The sequence below is a fragment of the Nelumbo nucifera genome, chromosome 2 (genome assembly GCF_055504915.1).
Source record: "Nelumbo nucifera cultivar China Antique chromosome 2, China Antique-T2T, whole genome shotgun sequence".
NCBI classification, from domain to species: domain Eukaryota; kingdom Viridiplantae; phylum Streptophyta; class Magnoliopsida; order Proteales; family Nelumbonaceae; genus Nelumbo; species Nelumbo nucifera.
In genome coordinates this window covers 4,801,514-4,827,581 of record NC_142650.1, presented here as the reverse complement: position 1 = coordinate 4,827,581, position 26,068 = coordinate 4,801,514, and the positions used below count along the sequence as shown (strand labels likewise).

Sequence of the window (26,068 nt, the reverse complement as noted above, 5' to 3'; positions counted from 1 at the left end):
CAATCACAAACCGTTGGGAGAAATCTGGTAGACGTAGGATTGGCGGTGAAGTGAGTGCTTTCTTCAACTGCTGAAAGGCCAGCTCTGCTGCCTCGTTCCATTGGAATCCCCCTTTGGTCAACAGTTGGGTTAAGGGAGCTGCAATGCTTCCGAAGTCGCGGATGAACTTCCGGTAATATCTTGCTAACCCGAGGAAGCCACGAACCCCCTTTGCTGATGTCGGTGTAGGCATTGCGGGAACAACTTGTATTTTGGTTGGATCAACGGATACGCCTTGTTTTGAAATCACATGACCCAAGTACTCGACTTGCAAAACACCAAATTGACATTTTGACATTTTTGCAAATAATTTGTTAGAGGATAATACAGTTAGAACAACTCTCAAATGAGATAGGTGGTCTTCCCATGATTTAGAATAAACCAGAATGTCATCGAAGAAGACCAAAACAAATTTCCGGAGGTATGGGCGGAAGAGGTCGTTCATGAGGCTTTGAAAAGTTGCAGGTGCATTCGTCAAGCCGAACGACATCACTAAGAACTCGTAATGCCCTTCATGTGTTCGGAAAGCCGTTTTAGGAACGTATTCTTCTTGCACTCGAATCTGATGGTATCCCGACCGTAGATCTAGTTTGGAGTAAAATTTGGTGCCGTGGAGCTCATCTAATAATTCATCAATCAGGGGATGGGATACTTGTTTTTAATAGTGATTTCGTTAAGTGCTCGGTAATCCACGCAAAACCGCCAAGCTCCATTAGCCTTCTTCACTAGCAAAACCGGCGATGAGAATGGGCTATTGCTTGGTCTTATCAGCCCTGTCTGCAAAAGCTCCTTCACCATCTTCTCTATTTCGGTCTTCTGGTAATACGGGTATCGATATGGCCTCACACTAACCGGTCCTTTGTCGGGAAGCAGTGCAATCCGGTGGTCATGTGGTCGTTTAGGAGGCAGGCTTGTGGGCAGCTCAAACACATGGGAAAATTCGGTGAGAAGGTGGTCCATCTCGGGTGGAAGAAAACCTGGTTGGTCGCTGCTATGTGAAGGAACTATTTGAAAAAAAAAAATCTCGTACCTTGTAACCCATTGCATTCCTTGTTGGTTAAGGCTTCGATGCTGGCTCGTCCCAATCCTTGGAAGGTGCAAGAGAGTCCCTCCTTTTTGAACGTCAAGGTTAGTCGTTTGTAATCCATCTCGACGGGTCCAAGCGTCTCTAGCCACTGTACTCCCAACACCAACTGGCATGCTGCGATGGGAAGAACATAATAGTCAGCGGTAACGGGGTGTCCTTGAATGGCGAGGGTGAGAGCTCGGCACTGCCCCATGCACTCGATCTTTTCACGGTTGGCCACCATAACTTGAAATTTCTTGTCTCGGTTCACTAGCAACCCGAACTTGGAGACGATGGCTTGGTCAATGAAGTTGTGGGTGCTGCCGCCGTCAATTAATACTGTCACGTTCTTGTTTTTCAGTTTCCCAAGAACACGTATGGTTTGCGGGTGCTCAGCTCCTGCAATAGCATGGAAGGAGATTTCAGGGATGGCTTCTTGGTTTTCTTCCTCTGATTCGACAGTCTCCACGTCCGCCGGTTCTGGATCCTCAATCATGAACAGTTGTGGACATGCACAACGGTGGGCGGGGGTGAGCTTCTCATCACAGTAGTAACACAACCCCTTCTCACGACGTTCTCGTGCCTCCTGGTTGGTGAGTCGCCGAAATGTTGGGGAAGGAGCACTGGAAACCTGGTTCGCCCGCGAGCTTGGTGGAGGCCCAAGTACACCGGCCATGGGGTTGGGTGATGCCTTCTGGGTTGTCATGGCTGATGGGGATCGAACCGGCTAGCTAGCTCTCCGCTGTAAGTAATTTCGTTCCTCAATTAACCAGGCCACTCCAATCGCCTCTATCAAGGTTCGAGGCTGCTTGATCTTCACATCTAAATGAACGTCATCACGAAGTCCTGCAATGAAACAGCCAATGAGAAAGCTCCCGGGTAGGCCGTCAACTCGGTGAGAGTGCCTCTCGAAGGCTTCTTGATAAGCCGTCACAGTGGTGGTTTGCTTCATGCGAGTTAATGCCTCTGATGGGTCCTCGTAGTCGGTGGGGCCGAACCGTTGTAACACCGCTTTGGAGAGTTCTTCCCATGTGAGCGGTCCGCGATGCTTGGTCAACCACCTGTGCCACTGTAAGGCGATGCCTTCCAAATGGAAGGAAGCTAGCTGCACCTGTTGGTCCGGAATAATATTTTGAAATTCAAAATACTGCTCCGCCTTGTAAATCCAACCGCTCGGATCATCCCCATTAAATTTTGGGAATGACATCTTGACGTGTTGATGAGGGTGGTCATGGGTGGAGGTTGAACGGGAAGTATAGGGGTGTGAGGATTCCTCATGGGCGAAGGGGTTGGTCTCGGGAGTGGTATTGGGAGTGGTTCGTGAGGCTCGAAGGGCTTGGAGTTCGGTTAACATTGCTTGTAAGACAGTGTTCACTTGGTCTATGCTCGACTCATGTCGTGCTAAGGTTTCATTTACCTCATTGTGGAACTCCGCGTTAGTCTTTCCACGGGTGTCCATGGTTGAACCGACTCTGATACCAATGATACGCTCAAGTTATCTAACAAGAGGGAGAAGGATCTAGAATAAGGAGAAGAGAGAGAGAGAGAGTTTGTTTGTAGAAAAGCCAATGCCAACTCCATTCATTCAGGCTATATTTATAGCCTTATTGTGCTACAAACTGGGAGTAGAAATAGGAACTACTGCCCCTTAATCTTAGGAGCTTATCAACAAAAAAACAGAATGCACTTATCTAGGAAACAGAATTGAAGACTTAATCTATTCTAACAGAATTAAAACTGAATGATTAAGGCTTATCCCAACTAAGAGCTAACATGACCGGGTCTTCTGCTGCTATCCACTTTAGTCGGGTCTTCGACTGCTGTGCGCCTAGTGCATGCATGCACATGCACGTATCAGATGTTATATGTGTCATTGTGAGGCGCTAATATGAACTCTTTTTTACACCAAATTCCCTTCTGTTCTTAGAAGACAAAGCAAATAATTTGAGACTTAAGAGGAGGATAACCCCATATCCAAAGGTGATTTTTACTTTTATCATGCTCATGTTCATGTTGGTAATTGTCTCCAAAAAAATGGATTGTTGTGAATTAACGGGGAAAATCCATCTTTTGGTATTCGAGTTATATCCATATATGTGTATTTCGCTGCTCCAAATAGTCCAAACATACAACCACCACATACCCAGAAAAATCTTTGACCGTCTAAATTCAACAATTTGAGCCGACTTCCCGTTCCCACGTGACACATTAGTTCACACTTCACACAATTTTCTTTAACATGCATTTCCAAGAAACCCAGATGGCTTTACAGTTTACACACAACCTGAGTATATTTAGGGTAAAATACAAAAAACCTTCTCTAAAGTTTCAGACAATCATAAAACCTCTCCTATAATTTTATTTTAATAAATATCTTTTTTAAATTTTTGAGAAATTCAACAAAAGCCCCATTTTGTCATTTTTTCCAGATAGAAACCGTTAAATTGATGCATCAGTTTTTTTTTTTTTTAAATACTCATTCTACCCTTTTATAATTATTTTATGAAATGACCCTGTTTTAACTTGGCAAAAACCTCTTTTAACGGTCATCTTCTGATGTTTTTGTCAAATTAAAATAGGGTTATTTCAGGGAAAATATTTGTTAAAATGAAACTATATGAGAGATTTTTGTATTTTACCCCTTTTATGAACATCACAATATATAGGGTAATGTATTCTATTCGTTCATGCTATATGCAATCAAATGGATAAAATAAAATAAAGGCATCATCTTAACTATTAATTTTATTAAAGTGTGAGAAGAGTATATATTCACCGTGGCTGTTCAGTCTACATCATCCATGCACGCCAAGTGAGAGATTGGAATGGTTGTGGTGGGCTGTTATATATTTGAAGGCTAGCGTAAGGGGTGTTATTATTGGTTAATCAGCCTCTAATACAGCTATCAAGTGTAGCTAATCTAATATGGACTCCTGAAAATGAACCTTGAGTAACGTATGTCACTGGAAATTCAAAAAGGAAACAAAATCTGGTGCATATATTCATCTTTCCACCGAACAAAAAACAAGATTATATAGATGAATCTCTATAAAGGCCTGACACCAGATGGGAAACCATGTAATTTCCCTCTTGTCTCAAAGGCCTTTTAAAAAGACATAAATGCGCTTTGAGTGTCATCTAATTTTCTTTATCAATTATGTAAATATTGACAAAAAAACTAATAATCTCAAATCTTTGCTTCTTATATTCAAGAAAGATGTGGTCACCAAGATGCCCACTCAAACGTAATCCCAATTTTCTTGAATGGAAGAAGCAAGGATTTGTGACTTTTTAACTTTTTGTCAATATTAAAATGGTTGATAAAGAAAATTAAATGACATTTGAAAGGCATTTGTGTCATTTTCAAATGTCACTTAACAACAAGTTAATTGCTGATTAATGGCAAATACTGGATTGTCACATTTTGAAAGTTTAAGTACTAAATTGTTGCATTTTAAAGTTCGGGGACCAAATTGATATTAAACATAAAGTATAAGGTACTAATTGGAAATTTTTCCTAAAAAGATAAAATAGAGATTATTTCAAAAGTTGATTGTAGATTATTGAATATGAAAAAAATACGTGTGGCAGGAGTATTTGTTTTAATCTTGAAAAAAGCTTATTTCTAGTCCACTCAAAATAAGAGTTGTATTTTCTTTGACATTGAAGAGAGCAAGTTTGCCTGCAAGTGCATTCAACAGTACGAATGCTCATATAGGGGAGAGGGGAAAGGTGTACTTCTAATTTTTACTTAGTTTAGGTTTCCAATGGCGAGGCGAGGTGAGAGAAAAGGGAAAGATGTGTCATGGTAACTAAAAAGTAGGGATTTATTTTTCTAAAAAATTAATGCATAAAAAATAATTTAGTTTTAAAAAACTAAATAGTTAATTAAATAGGGACAAGTGGCCTGATTTAAGTGGATTAGTAGAGAGGAGAGGAGAGGAGAGGAGGTAGAGGTGAACAAGAAATCCGAATTGTGTTTCTCTTTTCTCATTCCCTCCCTCTTCTCTTCTCATTCCCTCTTTGTTACTTGCAGTTCTTCTAGACAGCTATGGTTGAGATCGACAATGCAACTAGCGTATTGGCAAGCTCTTGTCTCATCTGATGCCCTTACTCCCATACCTACATTGAAGCCGTCCACGAGGCTTACGTTGTAGGAATCATTGTTAGTGCTGGTGACACTGGTGAATTCGGCGAGTGTAACGGGTGGTGTGCCACCACCCGCACATTTTAGTCCATTGCAGTCTCAAAATAATGCACTTACCGTTTCCCATGTCGTCAATGTTGCATCTAGTGCGAGCCCAAAACTGACGAGACCATCCAAATGGTGCGATGAGCCGTATCGATGCACCCAGTGCCAAAGACATTCCACCCTCTCTAAGGACGGCACCACCATTCCCTTGGCATTACCTCTAGCTACAAGCCTTAAAGCCCATATTAAAGGGTGCAGAATATTGTCGGAGAAATTAAGGATGTTACTTAGAGTTACTTAACAGGAGTGTTTTTTTTTTCAAAGAAATCCAATTCCTTAGCTATATGGGCAAAGCAACAGTGAAGCATTCTGACTAGGAGTTTTAGGAGCAAAGAAACATTTTGCCAGGATTCCATCAACTTGTTTTAATTAGGATCTCTTCTCAACAGTCACCTCGAGCATAAGGAGGGTTGAAGGAAGAAGAGATACGGTGGAGGGGTGGGGGTGGCGGTTAAGAGTAAGAAGAAAGGAGGAATTAATTAAAATTGAGCGGGTTAATAAAATTTAATACTTTTTGGAGTCGGGACTGTCGTTTAAGTCTGGGCTCTGTAAAATTTGAGTTTCAAACAAACAGGTGTCGTGGCAGTATTTCATTGGAAGGGGTCTTCGATTATCCTTAGATTGTCTTGATCACGAGCAGCAAGTTTCCTTCAATAATTATTCCTAGCTCGTTGAACTGAAGAGCAAGTATATGGGCTTCAAGAGCGGCCTATGTTTCAACCACTGTAATGGTTGTGGCTCCAAAGCTGTCCTTCTTGGCACGAAGGATTTATCGCTATGGTTTCTTACTTGCATCCTTACACACCATTTCCATCTTGCTTCATCAAAGTTTATTTTAATATACTTGGCTTCCGGGCATGTCCATTTTATCCATCTAAGGGTTTTAATTCTCCTTTTCTTTTGATCATCGTGGGTGGTATTAACCTCCATGTATTCTTTTATATTTAAAGCCACTTCTTGAGAGGATTAATCATATGAATCAGAAGGTGGTGACTAATTTCTTTCATAACCAGAGATTTTTCTTATCCAAGTCTTCCTCTAGTAAATTCTTCCACCATTCCACCAAGTCCCTATTGGAGGCTTGGGTTTGAGACTTTGAGGTTGCTTGGGATATCTAGGTGATCCCAAACCTGTGATACCACTTGGCAATTAATTAGTATATGGTTTTGGTCTTTTATCTCTCTGAAGAATGGGCAATTGGGTAGGCCTTTATTCACTGTTTTTCTGATGTGGTTGGTGCCTAATGATCCACTAACGCCTAAGTGTCAATAAACAGGTTCATTATTATTTTTTTCGATTTTACAAACAAATCAAATACAAAAGTTTAGTGAATAAATGTCCACAATTCCAAATACATACTTAAATTAATGGGATCAGTATTTTTCTTACTTGTCAGCAAATTATAGGCTGATCTTGTAGTAACTTAGGACCATTATTGATTTTAGCTGAAGTGTATGAATTGAAAAGCTGATTCTTTTATCTTTTAGTGAATAAGATTTTAATGAAATTGTAAGCGCCTCAATGGTTAAAGTTTTAGTTCGATCAGTATATTATTATACTATTGATTATTTTACCATTTATTTAACTATTTTATCCGCTAAAAGTGAACGTTGTTGTTGTTAAGCATCTCCTTGATTACTTGGAATATTTGGCCCCACCATGGTGTAGTTGAACAAAATCATATGGTCTGGACCACCATACACCACATAGCGCTATTGGTAGGGTTTGATTTCAATGTACAAATATTTGGATGAAACAAAGTAAATCAAATATAAAAAGGGTGCTAACCAGAAAAGAATATTAAAAGCTAGGGTGATTGAGATAAGCCAAAATTTTGTGACATGGTTGAAAACACAAGATTTTGCATGTTCCACGGTTCCACTCGTCGTGAATTTTCTATTCTAGAACCACCTTAATTTTGGTTTGTTTTTTGACGCCAAATTATCACGATGTTTCTCGGGACATAAAACAATTTTCTGCCCCCTAATTCTCAATGAACCATAGTTGAAATGGTCATTCAGTGTCCCTTCGAATATGGAGCCAGGTGAGGGATCAGACTTGTGCAACTGCACCTTGTTTGTGATAGGGTCAATGGTTTTTGTAAAAAATCGGAGAGAAATAGAAAGCTAAGGCTCAGTTTTTATTATAGTTTACAGCCTGTCACATCATCACTCATTTTCGTAGGTAATAAGTACGTTCTTTATTATAGTTTCCTTAAGCTTTAAATGTTACATCATCTTGTTTTTATTGACTTTATTATTTGTTTTCTAAAAATTATCCTCACAAGTTTCTTCTTTTCATAAATCCTACAATTTGAAAACCTTATATTATTTTATTTTCATTAAATTAATTAATGATTTATTATACTAATTAATTAAAAATTAGTTAATGAATTATGAAATAGATAATTGTTAATTATTAATTTGTTCATTATTTTTAATTTTTTAAATATATTATTAATAAATTAATTTTATAAATTATTACTTTATTAAATATCTATGTATTATTTAACTACCGATTTAATTAGTTATTATCTAGTAATATTTATTTTATTATTCATTAAATTATTTAGTAATTATTATTTTAATTAATTCATTATGAAATACATAATTGTTAATTGTTAGTTAATTAATTATTTTAAATATATTATTTAATTAATGCTTAATATCTTAAAAATAATTAAGTAATTAATTATAAAAATAATTATTAATATTTATATTAAAAAAATAATTAATTATTAATTGCTAGTTGTTTATCAATGTTTATGTAACTATTTATTTTAAACATTTATTAATTAATTAATAATTGCTCAATTTTAAAAAACATTAACTTATTTATGATTATTTTTCATTTCCATTATTTATATTTTTTTATATTTATTTTATTAGTTGTTAATTAGTTTGTTAAAATGGTCAATTGTCATTTTCAGTACTTAGCATTAATCATATTTAAGAACAACATTCTCTACATTCAAACTTCATAGCCAAGAAAAATTCACCAACTATATACACCTCTAAAAGTAATTATTACATAATCAGAGGCATTCATTCAAAGTTCGGAATTCAATGCAAATAAACAGCCCTTACGGCTTATGAGTACCATATTCTGACTCCTATAATGGCCTACAACCTTCTTTCTTAAGGATAAATAAGGACCTACGCTACAGCCTTTAAATCTTGAAATTGTTCTTAAGGCTTAGTTTGGAAAGAGTACAAATACAAATTTGTAGAGTGCAAAGCTTTATATTTTGCATTATTTTGTATGCATTTGCACCATACATATTTGTATTTGTACTCTTTCCAAACTGAGCCTAAGGCTGCATTTGAAAACGATGCAAATAAGTGTGAATGCAAATATGTAGTGTAAAATCCATATAAATTGCAAAGTTGGGTTAATTTTGCATGACAAATTTACCTTCTTAACAAACAAACTTTTAGCTATAATGGGTGCAAATACGAATTCCAATAAAGCATATGCTTTTTTTTTATCAAAAGCCCACTTGAATATAATATTGCCACACACAGGCAAAAGTGAACTAGAGTGCAAATTTACCCTGAACCGGGATTTACACTCCATTTGCATCGTTTCCAAATGCAACCTAATGCTTAATTTGAAAAGAGTACAAATACAAATATGTAGAGTGCAAAGCTTTATATTTTGTATTATTTTGTATGTATTTATACTGTACATATTTGTATTTGTACTCCTTCCAAATTGAGCTAGTAAGAGTACAAATATATATACTACAAAATATTATATACGGTATTTTTAAATCTTGTATTTATACTCTACATGTTTTTATTTACATCCTTCTCAATTTGAGCCTACTAAATTATTAATGCTTGATTTTTGCTTACAGTTAATGGCGTTATGGGTGTTCACTTTTCATCCAAATATCCTTTGCTGATTGGAATGCCACTAAAATTCCACCATAAAGGTTACTTTCAGATGGGAAAAGCGGGTTTTAATGCTAATATGTCCCCAATGCAAAACTTAATTAGCATTTTGTGATGGACTACGGGGGTTGAACCGAAGACCCCCAAGTTTCAGATATTAATTTTGGGATCATTTCACTTGGCAAACCATTTGGTTGAGTTGTTCACTTCGTATCTCTTTGTCATCGATGTCATTGCTCCAAAAAACGGCAATATATCAGTGTTACGTCGAAAAAAAAAGAAACGGTGCTCCAGAAAATGTCTATTTGTTTGGAACCGTTTTTCTATAAAAAAATGGTGTTCTAAGCTACACCTTGAAAATCGGGGATGGTTTGGAGCAATACTGAATTTAATGTTTCTTAGAGCTGTAGCTCGTTGCTGTCAATAAGGACATAAGGTGACAGTAATAGGGGCATGACGTGGCACTAGCTACTAGATAATAGGTACCAGTGCTGAAAACGTTTTTTAGAACATTGATATCAAACAGAAAACGCTGTTGCTCCAGAAAATATCCTATCTCACTGCAGAGCAGTGTTTCAAAAAAAAAAAAAACAAAAAAGACACTGCTGCATCTGCAGCATCGATACCAAAGATATACATACTTGTTCTACCTGCCACCTATAGGTATAGGAAGTTATTATGATGTCCTTATGCTTCAAAGGTTTCGCTTATAATGATATCTTTTATTTATGAATCTAACTTCAAATCACATTAAGATGGTTTTTGAATTTTTTTTATGGGTTTGTTTGGAATAGTTGTGTTTTATAATTGTTCTGTTTATGAATTTTCCAAAACAGCATTTATGCAGAAATCGTTATAAACAAATATGTGGCAATACATGTTTGTGTCGACAAAAGAATTAAGAATTAAGAAATTAACCAAGGACATGCCTAGAATTTTGGTCAAGGTCAAGGGGTTTATCAAGAATAACATTTCGTAATGTTTCTTCAACACCCGTGACGATAGAAAAGCAAATACTTTAAATACCCGACCAGGACATGTCTCATTTCTAGTTGAAACATTATGTGTCAATTAGGTGGCAATTAAGTTATTTATTTGTGCATTTACCTAAATAAGGGTTACCTAGAAAAATATTATCTGGAGTACATTTACCAATATTCTTTTGCTAGGTGCATAAGTGAGTGAATTGTCAAGGTTGTGTTTGGAAATAATGCAAATAGAGTGTAAATCCCGGTTCAAGGTAAATTTACACTCTGGTTCGCTTTTGCTTGTGTTTGGCAAATTATATTTATGCATTGACAAAGATAGATCAATGAATATTTACATTGATAATAAGATGTAAAAGTACAACAATAAAAAAAAAAGTAAATTTGCATTCAAGTGGGCTTTTGATTAAAAAAAATATATATGCTTCATTGAGATTCATATTTGCATCCATTATTGCTAAAAGTGATAAATTTATCAATGCAAAATTAACCCAATTTTACAATCTATATGAACCATTTTACACTCTATATATTTGCATCGTTTCCAAACGCAGCCTAAAGGATCGACGTTTATTTATTTATTTGTTCTAGTAGGAACATTTTAGTCCTACATAAGTTAGCTAATTTCCCTCTCCATGAATAATTAATTAACTTGTCCACCTCCCAAGTGGATAAAAATTTCCCATGCAAATTGTCAAAAATTTACCAAGATTGCATTTGGTTGCAGTTCAAATTTATTTACACTGGTACAAATGCATGAAAGTGCAAATGTAGAAAATGCAAGTTCTTATTTAATTTTATTTTGGATTTTACTTTATTATACTTCTTGTCTTAATTTACTTTATTTGTACTGCAATCAAACAAAGTAAGCTAAAATTTAAAATAAATATAAGCACTAGTCATTTATGTATGGTCCACTCTTATATGGCATCTCATTGATGCTTCTCGATCTCTCCAATTAAGGCGTCATTCGTCAAAGCTCTTCTCCTTCTCATTCATAAACAGTCCTTACTCCAAACGTTATCAGCACCCTCCAACTCCCTGACAACCTCCCACACACAACTATTGCACATAAAACCTCCTCCAAGGCTCATCGTTAGGATCCTATCCCCTATCTTCAGTTATTTGATGACAATCATAAACTGGAGCACCAAACGGTTCTGATGACAAAGGAAACTAAAAACAAGATCTCATTCCCTTATGTTTAGTTTGAAAGGAAAGCAAATGCAAATATATATATATACTTCAAATACATATAAAATAATGTAAAATATACGATTTTATATTTTACATTATTTTATATTTTCTTCCAAACTGGTTTTAAAAGCCGATTACCACCCTTCCCAAAACCTTAAAAGTTGAAAGCCACCCTTTTAAGAATTGTACTCATTTTTCCTCGTGCCTAAAAGGTGTTTGTTGAGGAACACAAATGATTTTTTATTGGACGTAACACCTGGCGTGATTTTGGGATGGATCTTTATCACTTTGTAAGAAAAAAACGACGACATATATTTAATTAAAGACCTATCCTATCACCTCCTCTACTTTGCAACTTCTTTACTTAATGCATCTTTTGTTAGGCATTGTTTGTATATATATTTATTCAGAATGATTTTTTATTTCAAAGATACCCATGAAAAATCTCGTATATTATTTTATCTAAATATAAATCAAAATAATAAATATAAACAAAAAAAAGATATAACAGAAATAATAATAAAAAATTAGATAATGATAATACAAAATATTATTATTATTATTTTCCGTTATTTCAAACCAACATTTCCATTATTTCTTTTCTTTTGATGATAATTTTGATATAACAGACATTAGGATCAAAATATTACTCTACACTTTTATACGATAAGTCTTAATAAGCGTGAAATTATAGGGGCTATGTTAATAAATGACTCATGGCATTGATTAAGATTCCGGAAAACATTGAACTCATCATGACCGTCTGATCGGCCACTCATGACCCCAATCAAATTATTCGAATGCATCAGGAAATTTTCTAAAGATTAGAAATTGAATTAGATTCCAATTAATTGTTACTATATATATATATATATATATTTGCTTGATGACAAGATTTTGGATGCATGCTCAATTAATTGTGAATTTCCTGTTCTATAACTTAACCGCTTTTTTTTTTTTTTTTTTTGTAGGTTGCAAAGCCAAACAATAGCCCAATACAGCACCAAATTAATTATCGATCATGAGGATTTTTTCAGGGCAAAACAAATTTCCACAGAATCCGTCCAAACATAAGACCAAAGTATCAAACATGATCTTAATCTGATTTGAAGCTAGCTAGCTAGATAGATAGATTCATGAATAAGTTAATTAAATGGTATCACCGTATCGATATAATATATAAGACCAGCAAATTAATTAACAATAAGACCAGCAAACAGAAGGATTATGGCAGCCTGGCAGGTAGAATAACTCACCAAGTGGTTTTGCCTCTAGTGACGAAATGATCAACATCGATGCATGTCTAAAACCTGGGGTGCTCCATTTTAATTCAACCCGGCCGGCCCCAAGTCCTTGACAAAATGCGTAGTTTTGCATTAATTAATTAATGGCCGCGGATATATTAATTAGCATGCATTACATGGTGTTTGGAAGCGTGAGTTCTTTTTGGATTGATTTTCAAGAAAAAAAGTTTATGTTTTAAGACCTGTTTTTCATAAAAAAAAATATTTCTGCCACGTAGGAAGTGAGTAATATTACGCTGTTTGGTAAAATTATTTTATCACCTTTTTTTATGTATGTGCTGCCATATAAGTACTACATAAGATACACATCAATCAATCGTTGGGGGAAATTGTTCACCGATGCAAATCGGTGAGGTCCCGGTTTTTGAAGCATACCCAATTTTTTAATAATCGGCTGAACCAAACAATGAAATATATAAACATTTATTAAAACACCTATATGAATCTGACATAATACCATTCTTTTTGAAAAATGACCACGGTTCCAAACACCCCCTTAATTAAAACCTGCTTTTTAATTTCCATTCTAATTAGTTACGGAAAATAAAGTAAGCTTATAATGAACAAAAAAGGAGGAGGAGTTGGATGAAAATAAATTGAAAACCCACAATTAAGGCCATGCATAAACATCAGGTAGCTAGCTAGTAAGCTAGCAATAGCATTACGTAGCAATGACGAGCGAAGTTCTAATCCAAAGTGCTCATTGATACTTTGCCATGTAACTCTCTAACGCATCATCACAGCTCTCTTCCGTCTCGTTGTTAATAATCCAACCAAACTCGTTCATAAACGGGTTTTGCTGGGAGGATAATAATTATTAATGCAGTCCTTGTTATTCCACACGTTATGAGCACCCTCCAATTCCCTAACAACCTCCCACACGCAACTATTGCACATAAAACCTCCTCCAAGGCTGACCATTAGGATCCTATCCCCTCTCTTGAGCCTTTTCTTGGCCTCCATGTTTGCCAGCACGTACCAAGGGCTGCTGGCTGATAAGTTACCAAACCGACCAAGTGCCATCCTTGCTGGCTCCAAATCATGCTCCGTCAGCCCCAGGCTATTCCCCACCCCATCGATAACCGCCCTTCCACAGGCCTGAAGGCAAAAATGTTTGACGCTGCTCTTGATCAAATTCACACCTGCTGCTGCTGCTGCTTTCACTAGTCCACCCTTGCCGGCGGTGGCGGAGCCGCTGTCCAAGTCGGGTCGAGGAAGTAGGCGTGATGATACCAGTAGTACCACGTATCGGAGTAGTTCCCTTATGGGCAGTATCTTGGGTGCAATTACGCTGTGGTTCTTTGTTAACGCTCTAGTAGCCACCTTCGGGAGGTTCTTGCTCAGGTAAAACCCTCCTCTCCCAGACTCATCTTCTTGCTGCATTCCGCACCAATAGGCCTCGTCGTTGGCACCGAGATGCGTTGTCACCAGGCATCTCAACCGAAACATGGCTCGATTCCTTAGACTGGGGTCGTTGGTTAACAGTATTGAACACCCACCCGATCGGAATAGACAGTTGGTAAGAAGCATGGACCTATCGTTTCCCGTGTACCAATGGGCGCCAATGGCCTCCGACGTCACGACCACAGCAATTGCTTTCTTGTGGTTGTAGGACATGAAGATGGTTTTGACGAGATTGATGGAAATGAGGCTGGCACTACACCCCATACCCGATAAGTTGTACACCTTCACCTCCTCCCTCATCTTATAGTGATTGACGATCCTTGATGCAAGATCTGGCTCCGTAGCCAGCATGGATATGTTGACGACCAGTATGTCGACCTCCGACGGAGATATTCCCGTCCTGTAGAAGAGCTTCTCGAGTGTGTCAAAGAAGAACTCCTCCATCTCCAAGATCTCGTCCATAAGGGTAGCAGTTTCTGCTCGGTCTTCCAGGATATTTCTCGGTCCATAGGTCTTGGCGCCGATGCCGGCCGGAACTAACAATGGACTTCAGCACAAAGTTTAAATCCTCGAAGCTAAGATTCTTTCTGCGAAGGATAAACTTGCGGCAGAACTCGACGCTCAGCTTCCTATCATCAGAAGGCTTAAAGCATTCATAATCAAGTATATAGCAGCCTTGTCCTCTCCGATGATCAATCAACCTCCAAAGCAGCTAGAAAATATTGATAAAAACGAGTACATAAAGCGCAGTGACCACCTCCATGAAAGAGTACTGGGGTCTGGGGTAGAGTTTGACAAGTAAGAGCTGAGATGTATATAGGAGGGTTCGTCTCCACCTTATATAAGCAATAACCAGGTTCGATGTCCGGATCAGGTAGGTACAACGGTGTAAGCATGTTCAATCAATACTTAAAATTCCCCTAACCTACCTTACCCTGAAAAAGATTAAAAACCACACAGTTGTGTACTTATAAATGGGAGTGGCTATTCATTACCTAGTCGCAGCAAGCCATAAATGGGACCGGGACGATGGCTATTGATGCTTGGAAGAGGCCAGTCCGGATTTCCTACTAAAAGTAAAAAAAATGGACGTGGGCCTATTTATCAATGGTTCTTTTAATATACAGGTTAGAGTTCTTTTACTGTACTAGTTACCGGAATTAGTAATGTTAAATTTATATTATGAAATCAATAATATTAAATTTATATTTATTAATATTTTAAATAATTATTAAAATTTTAAAAAATATTTATTTCAAAAAATAGCTTTTCAATAATTATTAGAATATAGATATTTTTCTTTTGTTATAATACTTAGAAGTTTAATGATTAATTGAGATGGATAGAATGTAGGCATAAGTGGTCGTGGAGATAACCACTTTTGAATTTTTTGCATTTTTTAGGAATAGATTGAAAATAGTGGTAGTGAGTTGTGGGTTTTAACAGCAACTTCTTAGAAAATGCTACTTGTCTAGCTTTCAAAAAAATAAGAAGGCCATGTGTCTCAATGGTGAGGGGCTATAGCCTGGTAGTGGGTTGTGGGTTTTAGAAGGATTTTCTTAGAAATTGCCTTGTATTTAGCTTTCTAGAAAATGAGAACGTCACTTATTTGAATGGTGATAGTGGGCTGTGGGGCTTTAAAGCAATTTCTCATAAAATGTCATGTGTTTAAATTTGAAAAAGCCACGTGTCTGAATGTTAGGACCTATAGCCTGAAAACTTTCCTTTAATATATATATATATATATATATATATATATATATATATATATTAGATCTACATTGAGCATGTCTGTACTTCTCCGAATTATTATTAAATACCTTCACTTACAACACCTATATTGACTGTAAATTAACATCAATTCCGAGCTTGCACCTACCCCAACTATATGGTGGAATTAAGATTTTTCGAGTAGACTGAAGAGTAAAAAAACCCCTTTTTTTAAGGCAGGTTAGAATCTGTTTGAGGCGAACCATAATTATGTCCTTTAATTTCTTCTAAAAAGAAAAAACCATAATTGTGTTCGGATTCCAGAATTGTTTACTAAATAATTGATAATTAACCTATCAATCGATATTCATCCAAATACCAAATTTATGTGAGATCTTGATATGATTCATGCAACATGAAGTTGAATAATTCGAGAACACATTTTTATATTTTTGTTTTGAGAAACAACAATTTACGTTGATGATTAATTCGAGTTGATTTTCAAAATATATTTATAGTTCAATTAACTGAACTTTGAGAAGCATTATCATCTTCACATTTTCGAGGGTGGCTGGGGCCTCCTCTAATGGAACAATTACTTCGAAAATGAGAGCACCGAAAGAATATTTAAAAAAAAAGACCTTGAATGATTTCTAGATGGAACTTTATTACTTGGGGGAAGTTGAAAATGACATATGTACGACTTATAAACCTTGCTGATATTCCACAATGCAAAATAAATAAATAAAATAAAACATCACTGACCGACAACGACAAGTGAGTAATCTCCCATAAAATCTATAAAGTAAACAACACTATCACCAATTGTGGGTAATAGCATTGGGAAATCCGAAATATAAAATATTTTGGCACATATAACACAATGTATAAAACTTGTAACTTTCTCGATTTAACTCTACTTAGGAATGGCAATGGGGTGGGTATGGGGCGGGAAATCCCCACCCCATCCACACTCCATAAACAAAATCCCCTACTCTGCTCCTTGCCTCATCCTTAGTTGCAGGGCAAGGATTCAATCCTTGAAACAACTATCTAAAAATACATCAAACCTGTATCGTATTTTAGAAATGAGATTATAGAATGATGGAATTATGGGAACTCCAAGTCATATTATATATTTAAGAGTATTTTAGAAATTAAAGTTAAATCTAAGGATATTTTAATAATTTATTATTGGATTTGGGGCAAGTTTGAGTAATTATATGTGGATCCCATCCTGGGTTTGGAGAAAAAAAATTTCTGTCCCGTCCCATTCTCATTTAAGATTAGGAAAACCCCCCCTGTCCCAATTTTTAGGGGAAAATTGCCCTATTAGGGGTGCAGGTTGAGTGGGCTGGCCTGGGGTTATGATCAACATAAGCCTAACCCTAAGATTTGGGCATAAGGCCCAAGTTTAAACCATGTTTGAGGTTAAGCTCGATCTTCTCAATCCAGGCCCAATCTTCTTTAAAAGGTTGTGTTCAGACCCAAGTTTAGCTCACTTTGATCAATGAATCCACTTTAAAATTTTACATTCGTGTAGATATGTATATATATATTTATATATGGTCGGACCATGCTGAGATTGACTTTATGTGAAAATAAAGTTAGGCCGGACTCAAGCTAACTAAGGATTAGGCCCGGGCCCAACCTGAAAAAAATAAAACAAATAAAAAAGAATGGAAGTCATGGGCCCAGGGCCAGCCGAGGACCGAAAATGTAAAACCCAGCCCGTGTAAATTGCGGACTGAGTTATGAAAGAAGTTGGAGTTGAGCAAGGCAAGAGAGCGTGGAGGGAGAAACGAAACCGTGTCCAAGCAACTTTCTCACTGAACTGTGAGGTGTGAGCAGAGCAATAAGTCGTCGATCGGGGTTACTCGATTTGGGAATTAATGGGTACCGTCCACGGGCGTTGCTCGACCAAGCTTCGCAATAGTCGCAACGGCATAAACGGATCTTTTCCCGATAGGAGGAGGCCGGCCGTTGCAGGTTTTGAAAATAAAGATAATACCCCGCCAAATCAAGCTGCCCATACCACCCCAACTGCATCAGCTCCGACGAATATGGCTTCGCTGCCTTACGCTCACGTAGATTGCAGCTTGAGAGCTTTGGCCGGACAGGCCGAGGGTTTTGGTCGATTCGCCATCGGCGGTCTACATGGACCACTTTATCATGTCACTACTTTAGCAGGTTCACTCATTTCTTTTTATTTATTTATTTCCGTTCCTTTCATTTTAAACTTTCTCGGTTTAAAGACGGAATAATTTTGGTTGAACATATTTGTCAAATCTGATGCTTTGGTTGAACGCCAATTGCCTCTGGTTTTCCATCTGAATATGTTGGATTTCATTTGGGTTATTGTTTTTGACCTTTTCGAGCTCTCTCGATTTTGTTTTATTCCAGAGCTTTCTTTGCGATAGGTACGCAATGTAAAACTGTGGAATTGGTTTCTGTGCATGTGTCGGTTTGTTTACAAAGATCCAGTATGGAAGCGTGTTTAGTAAGTTGCAACTTATAACCTGGGTAGTTAGCTGTTGCTGCTTTGGATTAAACGAACTTTTTACAGAAATAGGTAAATGGGATGGAGGCATATTACACTTGATCTCCCCGACCAACCTTCTGTGGTTTTTGGTGGATTTAGTTGATTATTTTCTCAATCAATACAATTTGGATCTATTTCTACCTTCCATGCGGATTTATCTCTTTTGTTGCTAGAATTGCCAAAGTAGGGTTTCAGATTCAAAAGTTATATGTTGAAAAACCTCAGAAAACGCTAGCGGTGCATAATTTACCATCTCATTCAGCTTACAATTTTGATTTGGATTGGCAATTCACTGGCATTGTGGAGGACATGTTAATTGGTTTTAGATGCTATTAATTGTGTTAAGATATGCCTGCTTATTGTTATCAATATTCTGCCAAAATAACTTCCCCCTTCTCCTGCCTGTAGATGATGGTCCTGGATCACTGCGTGATGGTTGTCGCAGAAAAGAACCACTCTGGATTGTTTTTCAAGTTTCGGGCACCATCCAACTTTTATCTTACCTGAGTGTAGCATCTTATAAGACAATTGATGGCCGGGGCCAAAGGATAAAACTCACGGGAAAAGGTCTTAGGCTGAAGGAATGTGAACATGTGATCATATGCAATCTAGAGTTTGAAGGTGGTAGAGGACACGATGTTGATGGTATTCAAATAAAACCCAAGTCAAGGCACATATGGATAGACCGCTGCAGTTTGCGTGATTATGATGATGGGCTGATTGATATTACACGAGAAAGCACTGATATTACTATCTCTAGGTGAGGAGATGATTGTGCATATTACTCGAGTAGGAATATTTTTTTGTGGACTATGGTTGATTGATAATCTATGAATCACATTCTTTGACTTTCATCAGATGTCACTTTTCACAGCATGACAAGACCATGCTTATTGGAGCAGATCCCACTCATACTGGTGATAGATGTATCCGTGTAACCATTCACCATTGCTTTTTCAATGGGACCAGACAGCGGCATCCTCGTGTTAGATTTGGAAAGGTTCATTTATACAACAATTACACCAGGAATTGGGGTATTTATGCTGTTTGTGCTAGCGTGGAGTCACAGGTACTGATACGCCTATGAATTTGTTTAGTTGATGATGGGCACAGGCTTATTATGAATTTTTCTGGAATGTGAACTTCTTTAGATGGATCTTCTTTTATTACATGTGCAGAAAGAGGTGTCAGTCCAATGTCCAATGCAGTTTATGTATTCTCATTTCTTTCCCCAGCCCAATGACCTAAATTACATGACTTAAAAAGTTCTTCTCTTATTGATCTATTTAGCAAAAGAAAAAAGAAAAGAAAAAGCTAATTGACTGCTGTCACTGATGGAGATAAAGTTAACTGCTTTCTAGGGAGCAGGGTTGATCAGACAAGATATACCTATGTGTCCAATCCAAAGGACTGGCTTGAAGATGGACAGATTAGATTGGCAACTCTGCTGTTCATTTGACTAAAACATGACCAACTATCTAGGGAATGAGTGTGGATGGATTTCTTTAGACCTTTAGAATTTACATATTTGTACTGCATATAAATCTTTGCTATAATTGTGAAATTATGTAATGCCTTTTTTGTGCACCAGATATACTCCCAGTGCAATATATATGAAGCAGGACAGAAGAAGGTCACTTTTAAATATATGACTGAAAAGGTATGTTTTTTTTTAATTCTTTTTTTCACAAAAATTGTGTCTTGTCTCATTACTTGGGAGCTTTTTGCAAAGCCGGTGTTTTATGTGATGACTTGGGAGAAACTCTAGGACTATACCTATCTAGAACCTTGATACTTTCTTTTCAGAATATTATGTGTTTTGTCTTAGTCTCTGATGAGAAAACTATTATGCCATCATAACATTAGCAAGGTGATGAGAGAAAAAGTGAACAGGGCTGTGGATCCAGTTTGAAAACCTATAATATACTTATTAATAAAAAATTATAATATACTTGGCAGATACTGTTTGGACCCTAAGGTTAAGCACTTAAAGTTTATTAATTTAAACCATTATAGTGAATCTATAGTTTTCTTTGAAATGGTAACATGTAATTGTATTGATATCACCCAAAATCCAAACGTGTGTATAAGTATGCTCCTGTACAACTAAGTACTATAAATTTAGAGCTAGGCTATACCATGCATAGGCAAAAATCATTAAAGCTTGTGGTAGGATTCAAAAGGAAAGAAAGAAGCAGGGGATGGGGATACTTCCCTGCATACTTGTGAGCAGAGAACCATGAGTTTATAGTGGCTACTATCCTTCTAAAAATTGACTCAACTAAGGAGCACCACTTGATGCCTAAAATATCAAGGTAATTAACCCGCAACACTTTCATCGTCATAGGGTTGGCTACATGAATCATGTTTCGCCAGTCCATTCTGTTTAATGCCATATCCATTGTTAAAATTATTGGTGCTTAAATCATCTCTTATTACTTCTACCTATGTCCTTTTTGGTCTACCTCTTACCCTTCTAGTCCATTCAACTTATAACAAATCACTTTTTCTTATGGGTGCTGTTGATGGTCTTCTATATACATGGTGAAACCATCATAGTCTACTTTCTTTCATTTTATCACCTATTGGATCTACTCCTAAATTCCTATGAATGACCTATAACACTTTGCTGAAGTTAAAATATATGAGTTGATGAAATTGTGCCATTACCCAATGTAAGTCCCTGCTATCTGTCAGCCTGAGATTTTTTGTCAGCTTGAGATTTTACTATTATCCCAAGCAGTGGTCCCTTGTATATGAATCATGGTTTAAAGTATTGATACACCCAATACGCATGAATAGGTGTATTGGGTGTTTCACTACTTAATAACTTTGCCTTTTTAGTTTTTTTTTTTTTTCAAAATTGCATCAGGGGTTCAGTTTTAAGCATGCCTACCCCCTGAAAATGATCAAAGTCCGAAGCACCCCTTATTTGGGGTTTTGGGCAGCTCCCAATATGATACAATGCGCCCGATACAGGGTGCATCGTATCGAAATTTTGAACCTTGATATGAATAGATGGCTTGTATTGCCCCCTCAATTTCTTGATACAACACGTGGTCCATGACTCCATGTTTGGTTGATCTACATATCATCCTTGCTGAGGCATTTTCCCAAGGCTGTTTAGACCATAAATGCCACTTCAGATGAGGCAAGTGTTTCTCATATCTATTGACTAGGGAAATTTGCTCCCTCCAGCATGGATATGTTTTTGAAAAAAGGCCAGGCGGTGAACTCCTCCAATGTGTTCCACAACCACATCCTTGAATTAGCATTAGCAGGCCTGATCAGGTTTCCATTTCATTTATTTCTCACTTGTTCAGGTCTCTTCTGAATATAAGGGTCCACACCATTATTTTGCAAAATATTGCATGCAAGCAGGGGAATTGTTATTAAGAAGTCAAGAATTCGATCTAGAGCCATTTACTAGTTCATAGTCAATTTCTTTGATGAAGTATTCTTTTGCTTTCTGGATTCCTGTCCATACTACATAATCATAGGTGAATTGTACCCCTGTCCCTCCCATACAGTGTTTTAAAAGCGCAAGGGCCAATTTGTGCCTGAGGTGCAAGGCGTAAGGTGAGGCACGCACCCTTTTAAGCAAGGCGCAAAATTACAAAAAAAAGCTAAAAATAAAAAAAAGTCAGAAAATTCAAAAAAAAATGCAAAAAATTAAAAAAACATTAAACATAATGTTAATAAAAAATATAAACTTAAATTTTAAAATAAATGTTTTAAAAACCTATTATCTAAAATTAAAATACATAAACATAACATGTAAAGCGTATTCAAATGAAAATTAAAAAATAAAAGCAAACCTATAAAGCATTTTCAAGCATGTAAAACCCACAATCTCTTTTTCTCCTTAATGTGATGTAAAACATATTGCATTCTTGATTCTATGAGTTTCCTTTGTACCATGCCCCTCGAGGCAAGCCCGAACAAGTCTATGTTAGGGTCTGAAATTCCTTTTTCTCATATAAAATATAATGATTTTAAAACTTTCATTGCCTTATAAGAAGATTTTTTATTGCAATGAATGAATGAACAACATTAGCAAATAGGGGTTCTCGGATTTCAGACCCTAACATAGACTTGTTCGGGCTTGCCTTGAGGGGTGTGGTCGGGGATCTAGGGGGCAGAGCCCCCGACCGAGCTGTTAGACTCAAAAAAAAAATCCAAAAGTGCAAAATTTTAAAAAAGGCGCACGCCGGGTGCGCCTGATGCGCCTTGCGCCTCAGCCTAGGTGTGTGCCTTTTGAAAGGGGTGCAACCAAGACCTGGGCGAGGTGCATACCCGAAAATGCGCCTCGCCTGTGCACCTAGGCTTGAGGGGCCCACCTTTTAAATCACTGCTCCCATATCGTATCTTTGAAAAACCGATACAAGATATGCATGGAAATTAGACGTTTCGTCTTTTTTCATGCATACCGGACCCGTATTGAGGGCGTATCAGGGGTGTATCGGGGGTGTATTAGGACGTATTAGTAGCGTATCGATGAAAAAGATACGGCCAAAAACTAAAAAAAAAATTAAAGGGGGAAAGCAAGCTTCTTTTCCCCGAAATAAGCCTTTTTTCACCCCCAAATGACTCTAAAACTCCAAACTTCATTCCTAGAGTGCTAGATTTGCAAAAGTTTGCAAGAAACAAGTGTGAATCGTTAATTTTTTTTAATGATTTTTCAAATTTTGAAAAAATATGGAAAAATAAGTAATTTCTTTTCAATCTTTTATAATTTCTTGTGATTTCTTTTTTTTTTTTTCTTGAATGTTTAAACTTATGGTGATCTACATTTCTTACATTCAAAATCACAATTTTTTTGTGCCTATAAAGACTAAATATGTTTTAGATCTATGGATTTATCTATCATATCCATAGAGCAATTGAAATTTCTCCTTTAATATTTTTTTGATTTTTTATATTTTTAGAATTAAAAAAATAAATAATAATTAATTATATTTTATCATTTGATCACAACAATTGAATATATTATAATTCTATGGATGATCTATCATATTCATAGACCAATTGAAATTTCTTCTTTAATAATTATTTCTTTAGAACTAAAGAATAAATAAATAATTAATTATATTTTATCATTTGATCACAATGATTGAATATACGGAGAAGTACGGAAACACCCAATGCAGAATTCTGAATTCCAGCCCCCCTACTACTAGCCCTCTCCCCCCCTATAAACCACATCCTACCCATGAATTTGGCATCAATTCACGGTCAGGATGCATTCCCCCTGTACTATGGGGCTATAAAATTCTGATCTGGGCTGATTAGTCATTCTCCCTTGAATATATTATAATTCTATGGATAATCTATCATATCCACAAAGCAATTGAAATTTCTTATTTAATAACTGTTTTTTGAATATATTATATAATGTTTATTTATTTTTTATAATTTTTGGAAATGAATAATAAGTAATAATTATTTAAACAATAAATAATTATTAATTATATTTTCACTTAGAAGTTGTGTCAATGCATGTTTTATGGTTGGATAGGAGAGTTGGGTTTTTTCTCATCCCATAAAACATTAAAACTTAAGAATTATAATTTATAAATTATAGTTAAGCATAGGATTTTTAATGAAATTATAATTAGCTATAATATATTTGTTCATAAAACCATTAAAATATATTAGTTTAATGTATATACACCTCATTGAGGTCTTATATTTAGTGCTGTTGATGCATTTTTGTGATTTATTAAAGTATTTATATTGTTTCCAAGCGTATCTTAGTTTTTCTCCGATACACATGCATATCCAAGGCGTATCCCGATGCATCTCTTAAAATTGCCTTTTCGATACACTTGAAGTTTCCGATACTTTGAACCTTGCATATAATGCATGCCATTCTATATTTGGCAACCCTAGCTTATCTCTGAAGACTGTCTAGTTCTTGTTGTGCCTTCACACCATTTTCCATGCAGAGAAGTCTTAACACCATTTAAAGATGCTTCAACCCTAATACCACCTATAGCCTTCAGGATAAACTTTGTCCCAATGCACTGAGTAGAATGGGAAATCATCTCTTCACTCTTGCCAAAGCAAATACAATGAGAGTTTTTCCAAGGTGTGTGCTGTTTTATTTGTGAATGGAAACAGAGGAAGTATGTAGGTGCCTGGGTGGATTTGCTAGCCTGATTTTGATATGAATGAGAGTACCTCCCTTGACTGGAAACTCGCTTTAATGAGGCTATACTCTTTCTATCTGTTAGATCATGGGATCCTGAATTTGGAGATGCACCTTGTTTCCAGTTATAGGTCAAAGTATTTGAAAGCCAATCTGCCTAATTTGCAGCCCAATGCCAAGGCTAGATCTTCTATGTTTGCACTATCCCACTGTTATTGTCTCGCCTTTGCGTTTGTTAGGTTATATATTTTTATTAGGGAAGCTGGTTGGTGGCCAGTAGAAGATGGTTTGTAGCCATATCTTTAGTATTCTCTCCCACTTTAGAGGACCGGAATTTTGTGTTTGACTTTATTCACTTATCATATCCTTCATTAGTTTTGATAAAATAAAACCATATCCTTTATTGAAGCCATGAGAATGTTTTAGTATGTGCGTTTTCAATTATTGAAGTTGATAATATCAAATTTGCTAGTAGAAATGCTTGTCCAAAAAAAAAGCGCTAGTAGAAACTGTGCTGCAATGATAATGTTCCACTTTGAGGAACTACAAAACAATCCTATGTTTTTATCTTTTCAATTAGTACTGGTCCATTTTGTCCTGGACATGGGATTCTCAGAATGGCCCATCTACTTGAAAAATTTCCCAGACCAACTCTTGTTAGATGAACGAAAAACATTAATGCTTCTGTTTGCTGTTCCAAGGTCTGTTAATATGTTTGTGTTGGTGGATGGGTGATCAAACTGTTGATATTGCACTTGATTCCCAGTTGAACGAAGTTCTTGTTTCAAGCTTGTTAATGATCCCCCCCCCCCCGAAAAAAAAAAAAAACATGTAGTTACATGGACTGAAATGGTGGTTTATCATGCTGGTTATGTAGGCTGCAGACAGGGAACAGGAGAGGTCTGGTTGTATAAGATCTGAGGGTGACATTTTCCTGAATGGAGCTCAAGCTTGTTTATTGACCGAGACAGCTGTGGAAAGCATGTTCCATCCAAGCGAATACTACCCAACATGGACAATGGAAGCTCCTTCAGATGCTCTGAAAGAGGTCCTCCACATTTGTACGGGATGGCAGTCCATCCCAAAACCATCAGAACAAACAGTAATTGCATAGGAGCCTCAAGATCACGTACATCCTTTTTTTTTATATTTACCTTATATTTAAAATAAAATTGCTTTTTCTTTGCAGTGTCTATTTGAGATTTTACCCGAAGACGTTTGAATAGCCTTTGAAAGATATATAAGAATACAAGTAGGTTATGTTATTTATCTTTTTCTGATTTTGTTTTTTGAAGCCATAAATGGCGAAATTCGTCGATCCATGCTCGGATTGATCAAACAATCAGAAAAGCAAAGGACACAAACAGAAAGACCAGGAATGAAATGGGCAGACTTTTTGTCTTTTCCTTATGTCAATAGACCATCATCATCGTATTCCTATCCTGGGTTTTGAAGCATATGTCGGTGTAAGTACATGTTCACCCCGACTGCGATGGCAATGGCAATGAAGTTACTAAATGG

At 36.5% G+C, this 26,068-nt stretch overlaps 2 protein-coding genes and 1 pseudogene across 2 annotated transcripts; 1 reads left to right on the top strand and 2 right to left on the bottom strand.

Moving 5' to 3' along the window:
* Positions 1–1,832: 1,832 nt before the first annotated feature.
* On the bottom strand, positions 1,833–2,312 carry LOC148801887 (uncharacterized). Its single transcript, XM_088897234.1, has one exon. The coding sequence runs from the start codon at positions 2,310–2,312 to the stop codon at positions 1,833–1,835; it is 480 nt and encodes a 159-aa protein (XP_088753360.1).
* An 11,128-nt stretch (positions 2,313–13,440) lies between these two features.
* LOC104594983 (3-ketoacyl-CoA synthase 12 pseudogene) lies at positions 13,441–15,040 on the bottom strand (annotated as a pseudogene).
* Positions 15,041–17,604: 2,564 nt separating this feature from the next.
* Positions 17,605–25,816, top strand: LOC104594663 (putative pectate lyase 4). The gene is made up of 5 exons (XM_010255057.3): positions 17,605–18,044; positions 18,805–19,156; positions 19,255–19,465; positions 19,988–20,056; positions 25,425–25,816. Exons 1-5 carry the CDS (start codon positions 17,747–17,749, stop codon positions 25,659–25,661), a joined length of 1,167 nt encoding a protein of 388 aa, XP_010253359.1. The 5' UTR covers positions 17,605–17,746; the 3' UTR covers positions 25,662–25,816.
* The last annotated feature ends 252 nt before the right edge of the window (positions 25,817–26,068 follow it).

Excerpts from the sequence above, each read along its gene's own strand:
- LOC148801887 (XM_088897234.1), bottom strand. The coding sequence starts at position 2,312 with ATGTCATTCCCAAAATTTAATGGGGATGATCCGAGCGGTTGGATTTAC.
- LOC104594663 (XM_010255057.3), top strand. The coding sequence starts at position 17,747 with ATGGGTACCGTCCACGGGCGTTGCTCGACCAAGCTTCGCAATAGTCGC. Across the intron at positions 18,045-18,804 it reads TCATGTCACTACTTTAGCAG|ATGATGGTCCTGGATCACTG; the intron begins GTTCACTCATTT and ends TCCTGCCTGTAG. Across the intron at positions 20,057-25,424 it reads TTAAATATATGACTGAAAAG|GCTGCAGACAGGGAACAGGA; the intron begins GTATGTTTTTTT and ends CTGGTTATGTAG.